A 6,106-nucleotide genomic window follows, 5' to 3' on the forward strand; every position below is an offset into this window, starting at 1 on the left:
TTATTTCTTTATCACCCCATAGCCAAAGTTCTCTGAGCAGTTTACAGCAGTTAAGAGTTTATTGCTCTTAATATCATGTTGGTTTTATGTGTTTTATTGCTCTACACCTTCTTTGGAGGACTTCTGCCCTAAAAGGTGGCCAAGAATTTTTTTAAGTAAGTACTTTTCAGAGAGAAAGAAGAAACATTTGAGGTGGTGGTCTAAGAGGACCTCAGCTTTTAGGCAGCTAATGGTCCTCTTTAGGAAAGAACTAGAAGAAATGTGTAAACAGAGGAAGAGCCTTGATTCTTCAATGGCAGCACTTGATGAAGTTCAGTGAAATGGGATATTATTGGATGCCCATTGTGGCTTTGATTCCTTTGCCAGTGTATTATTTAAAGATAGGCACTTGCCTATTCTAGAATTTCGGGCACAATCCTATGCTTGTTTAGAAAGAAAAATGCCCTACAACTCCCAGCATGCCCCAGCCACACCCTTCTGAAGACACTTCCAGTTTAGTGGCAAAGTGCCCTTCCGGGGGGGCCGGGGTGCAGAAGGAAAGACGGTTTCACTCTGCAGTGCTAACTTGCAATGCCTTAAGCCAGATTTGTGAAAAATGCTGGCTTGAGGTGCGCAGCTGAGAAACAGCTGCCTGGGTCTAGGATCCGATCTGGCCAGCCTACCTGGAAGGTCTGATGCAGCCTTCCCTACCTGGAGCCCTTCATGCTGTGTGGGGGATGCTGGGAGTTGTAGTCCAACATATCTGCTGGGCACCAGGTTGGGGAATACCGAAGCCCTGTTTTCGTCCGCTGGGTTGCCTTGAACTTGGGTGTGTGTTGCATTCTGGTTGGCTGCTCCGAGAGCAGGAGGAGAATGGATCCCTGCCCCCCTTCCAGCATAAGAAGCCATCCGCAGGCAGCTTCAGTGAAGCCGTAAGAGCAGGAAGGCCGGGCCAGCAGCACAGGCTGTGATCAGAGAGGATCTGACGGCAAGTAAGAGGTGGGTGCAAGGGGGATTACGGCTGAGAACAGCCCCCCGCCTGTGGGATTATATCACAGAAAGGGAACTTGGGTGCCTCTCGGGTTCCTTTGAAGATCGAGCTGCCAGCTGCATCTTGCTTGCTCGAAGTAAGTGGACTCCATCCAGAGCGGAGTGTGTGGTAGGGGGACTTTAACCCTTTGTCCCCTGCACCTGAAATGCTCACTGTCCCAAAGCAATCTATTTGTTTAAATGGATTGTTTTTTGGTGATGAAAAGAACAGGTGTAGGGGTGGGACAATCCAGATCAGGACCCTGGTGGGGGCAAAATATCAAAAAAACCCTTACCCCCACACACACAAGGGACCAGATGAGGGGTTCTGTGCTTACCTTAAAGAACAAAAGTTGTAGCTGTTAGCCACCACATATCATGCAGGTCTCAGGCTCTCTAGTTACAGCATCCAGCTACTGGCACAGATTCTGTTGCACTGCTCAGTATCCTGAGACTCTTAGCTTTTCTTTTTGTAAGAAAGAACAATTTTTTCTGAGTCTTGCGGTGAAGCCACACACACCAGGTTAAAAGCAGTTGCCTTGCAAGCCTGCTAGATTTTTCCAACAACATTTACAAATCAAACACAAAGGCCTACATGTACCACAGTTCACTTTGACTTTGAAGCTTGGGACATGTAACATGGAAGAAGCAGCCGCCTCTTCTTTAAATGTGGGCATCTGGAGAATCGAAATGCTCAACCTTTCAAACATGATGAACAGAGGAAGGGGCAAAGTACTTTTGTTTAATTAATTAAATGTGTAAGACTGCTTTGCTATATTTAAGACATCTTGGAGCAGTTTGCAACATAACATTTTAAAATACAACACGAAGTTAAAACATTTAAAATGAAAAGCATAAACATCCTCAATGAAAACATTAAACATAATGTTTAAAACCATTAAAAGCTGAGAGCTAACCATTTATACAACTTTAATATTCTGGATGATTTAATTGTAGTTTTAACTTCTGTATATTTCTATTTATATGTTTTAACTGTACAAGTTTTTAATGTTGTAAAGCTGCCTTGGGTCCCAGTATTGGGGAAAAGGTGGGATATAAAAATAACAACAACTACTACTACTACTTTGCATGCAAAGGTTTCCTAGTTTCAAGCCTAAGAAATGTTGTGGTTAAATAGGTCAGAGGAAGCCTCTTCCCAGAGACCTATTGGCAGGAACTATTCATTGAGCTGCAGGGATTCCAAGTGAGAGGAGGCTGATTCAGGCACAACATGCCTTGAATGATTGGGCACAAGATGGCAGGAAAGGAACAGGAGGTGGCAAGGTCAAAAAGCCCGTGGGATTGCAAATGAACTTGAAAGAATGGCACAATCATTTTCCTAGAGCAGCCTTGCTCACCCTAGTGATGTCCAGATGTATTAGACTACAACTCCTAGCATCCCCCAGCCAGCTATAGGGGGTACTGGGTGTTGTAGTCAAACGCATCTAGATGGGTGTGTTGTGAAGATAAAATGGAGAGGAGGAGAATGTGTAAGCTGCCGTGGGTTCCTTGCAAGAGGAAAAAAGGTGGGATATAAATGTAACAATACATTAAAAGAATAAACTCTGCCTCCATATTGTGACTGACTTTTCCCCGCACCATGATGGCGGTGGACAGCCATCCTCCGTCCTAGTGATAGAATGTCTGAGAGCTCCTTCAGAAACTTGAGTCCTGAACCATCAGGGGCTTTACTGTTCCACCTAGCCCTTTAAAACAAATTGGTATTTTCATCTGACTAATTGACCCCCTGCTCCTTTTTCCAGGACAAAGGACTATAATTCCGTCATGGGCGAGTACCACATCCGCAGGTACGAGGACCGAGACTGTAAGGCAGCGCGCAGCATATTCTCTGAGGGGATCGAGGAGCACATTCCTGCTGCCTTCCAGCACATTCTCAGGTGCTCCCAGACACATCTGCTCCTGCTGGGGGTGTTCCTCGTGGCTTATGTGACCTCTGCGTCCTTCCTGTTCTCTCTTGGAGTTGTGTCTACCCTTTTGGTCCTGGGCTGGATTTGTGTGAAGGCCATGTGGACAGATTATGTCCAACAAGCCCTTGCTGCAGACATGCTGGACATCCGGCAGACCTACCTGGAACCAAAGGACTGCCACTTCTGGGTGGTGGAGGCCAGCGAGGAAGTGGTGGGAATAGTTGCTGCCATCCATCCAGAAAATCCAGCCCTGCAGGGCAGCGCGCTGGAGCTGAAGCGCATGTCCGTGAAGAAGGGGCACCGCGGCCGCGGGATCTCCAAGGCGCTCACCAGGACCGTGCTCTGCTTTGCCCAGGAACGGGGTTACAAAGAAGTCATCCTCTTCACCTCCATGGTGCAGCTGGTGGCCCAGAAGATGTACGAGGGCTTGGGCTTCCGCAAGGTCCAGGAGTTCTACCCATCCCAGCTGGCTAAGCTGCTGCAGTTTTACATCTACTACTATCGCTATGAGATCACAGGATCTCGCTGACTCCTTCATCCAGGTGGTGGCCCAGGGCCCAAAGGGTGGCATGGAATGGTCAGCACCACGCCTGCTTTCCAACAGGGCAGGACACTAGGACCACAACGCACCATTGTTCCAGTAGTTGTTGGACTTCATTCACTCATTACATTTCTATACCACCCAATAACCAAAATTCTCTGGGTAACATAAAAGCATTTGCATACAAAAATATAAAATGGTTTTGCACCATCAGCAATCAATGTCCCTGGCCCCGTTAAAAATCTCATCACATGCTGTGAAATGCATGGGGGTAGGGGAAGGTCTTAACCTGGTGCCAGAAAGATGCCGGTGTTGGTGCCCGGTGAACCTCATTGGGGAAAGCGTTCCACAAGTGGGAGGCCACCACCAAGGCAGTCTCCCTTGTTGCCATCCTGTAAACCTTCCTCAGAGGAGGCACCTGGAGGAACGCCTCAGGTGAAGATTGTAGTGTACAGGTAGACCCATACCAGGAAGGGTGCTCCGCCAGGCATTGCAGTCAGGTATTACTTATTCCCTAGTAGTACTTCCTGAGGTCAAAGCAGGTGATACAAAGATTGTAATAGCTGGGGCCCAACTTACTTAGAGTTGGATCCCCCAGTCTTGTGTCTAGCTACAATATTATAGAACCATAGAATAGTAGGGTTGGAAGGGGCCTACAAGACCATTGAGTCCAAGCCCCTGCTCAATGCAGGAATCCAAGTCAGAGCATCCCCAACAAATGGCTGTCCAGCCTCATCTTGAATGCCTCCAGTGTGGGAAAGCCCACTATTGCCCTAGGGAATTGGTTCCATTGTCGTATTGCTCTAACAGGAATTTTTTCCTGATGTTCAGCTGGAATCTGGCGTCCTGGAACTTGAGCCCATTATTCCGTGTCCTGCACTCTGGGATGATCAAGAAGAGATCCTGGCCTTCTTTTCTATGACCTTTCAAGTACTTGAAGAGCACTATCATCTCTTCCCTCAGTCTTTTCAAGGAGTGCCCTGGCCATATGCCTATCGATCTCAGAACTGCAATCCTGCCCCTTCAGCCTGTACTTCGCCTTTGCCAAGGGGGTCATAGACCCACTATTGGGAGAAGACTCAGCCAAAGCAGGAATTGAGTACTTCTGCCTTTGTCATCTGACATCATTTTGCCATCCTTATTTAATAGCTGAACCACCATTTCTTTCCTCTGTCCTTTACTATGCACGTAGCTGAAGAAAGCTTTTTTGTTGCTTTTAGCCTACCTCGCTAACCTCAGCTCGTTTTCAGCTTTAGCCTTCCTGATGCTATCTCCCGCAATTCTGTGCTACCTGCCTCAACTCTTCCTTTGTTGCTTGGCCTTCTTTCCACTTCCTATATATGTACTTTTTTGTTTTCAGGTCATCTCTTAGCTTTTTGTGAAAGTCGCTTGCCATGGGACCTTACAGATCATTGTTCTGAGTTCATTAAAATCAGCTTTCCTAAAATCCAGGGTACGGGTTTGCCTACACTCTGCTTTTGCTTCCTTTAGAACCATGAACTCAAGTACAACATGGTCGCTTTCCCCTACAGTTCCTGTACCTGCTACTTTATCCACTAAGTCATCTCTGTTGGTTAGGATCAAGTCAAGGATAGCCGATCCTCTAGTTCCTTCCTCTACTTTCTGTAGGAGAAAGTTATCCGCCACACAAGTCAGGAATTTCCTGGAGGGGCCATGTTCTGCAGAATTTGTCTCCCAACAAATATCGGGGAAATTGAAGTCCCCCATTACTACTACAATCATGCTTCCTTGAAACATTGGCTACTTGCTTTTCAGAAGTTTCATCCTCATCTTCTCCTTGATTGGGTGGCTGGTAGTAGACTCCAACCACCATGTTCCTTTTATTCTTTGAATTTATTTTAACCCAGATGCCCTCAATGGTGCTACCCAGCTCATCCTCCCGTATTTCTGTGCAGAGATACGTATTTTTCACATACAGTGCAACCCCACCTCCCTTTCTGTTCTTCCTGTTCTTTTTGAAAAAGTTACATCCTTCAATTGCTGTATTCTAGTCATGAGAGTCATCCCACCAAGTTTCAGTTATACCTTGTTGTTGTTGTCGTTCAGTCGTGTCCAACTCTTCGTGAACCCATGGACCATAGCACGCCAGGCCTTCCTGTCCTGCGCTCTCTCCCGGAGCGTGCTCAAGTTCATATTCATTGCATCCGTGATGCTATCTAGCCATCTCATCCTCTGCCATCCTCTTCTCCTTTTGCCTTCAGTCTTTCCCAGCATCAGGGTCTTTTCCAGGGAGTTTTCTCTTCGCATTAGGTGGCCAAAATATTGGAGCTTCAGCTTCATTATCTGTCCTTCCAATGAGCACTCAGGGTTGATTTCCTTTAGGATGGACTGATTTGACCTCCTTGCAGTCCAGGGGACTCGTAAGAGTCTTCTCCAGCACCACAGTTCGAAAGCATCAATTCTTCGGCGCTCAGCCTTCCTTAGAGTCCAGCTCTCACAGCCATACATTACTACTGGGAAAACCATAGCTTTGATTAGACGGACCTTTGTCGGCAAGGTGATGTCTCTGCTTCTTACTATGCTGTCTAGGTTGGCCATAGCTTTCCTCCCAAGGAGCAAGCGTCTTTTAATTTCATGGCTACAGTCACCGTCTGCGGTGATCTTGGAG

General features: G+C 46.9%; 1 protein-coding gene across 2 annotated transcripts; it reads left to right on the plus strand.

Annotated features, from left to right (window-relative positions):
- The first annotated feature begins 905 nt into the window (after positions 1-905).
- LOC146343548 (N-acetyltransferase family 8 member 3-like) lies at positions 906-5,456 on the plus strand. Of its 2 annotated transcripts, none has more exons than XM_084855273.1 (2): positions 906-978; positions 2,772-5,456. In XM_084855273.1, the coding sequence occupies exon 2, from the start codon at positions 2,794-2,796 to the stop codon at positions 3,463-3,465; it is 672 nt and encodes a 223-aa protein (XP_084711399.1). In that variant the 5' UTR covers positions 906-978; positions 2,772-2,793; the 3' UTR covers positions 3,466-5,456. The 2 variants fall into 2 exon arrangements, with proteins under 2 accessions (XP_084711399.1, XP_084711400.1); XM_084855274.1 differs by having other exon boundaries at positions 906-1,106; positions 2,772-4,091.
- Positions 5,457-6,106: the final 650 nt, after the last annotated feature.

The sequence above is a fragment of the Heloderma suspectum genome, chromosome 5 (assembly GCF_057233095.1).
Source record: "Heloderma suspectum isolate Gila_16-S chromosome 5, 16-S_ref, whole genome shotgun sequence".
Lineage (NCBI taxonomy): Eukaryota > Metazoa > Chordata > Lepidosauria > Squamata > Helodermatidae > Heloderma > Heloderma suspectum.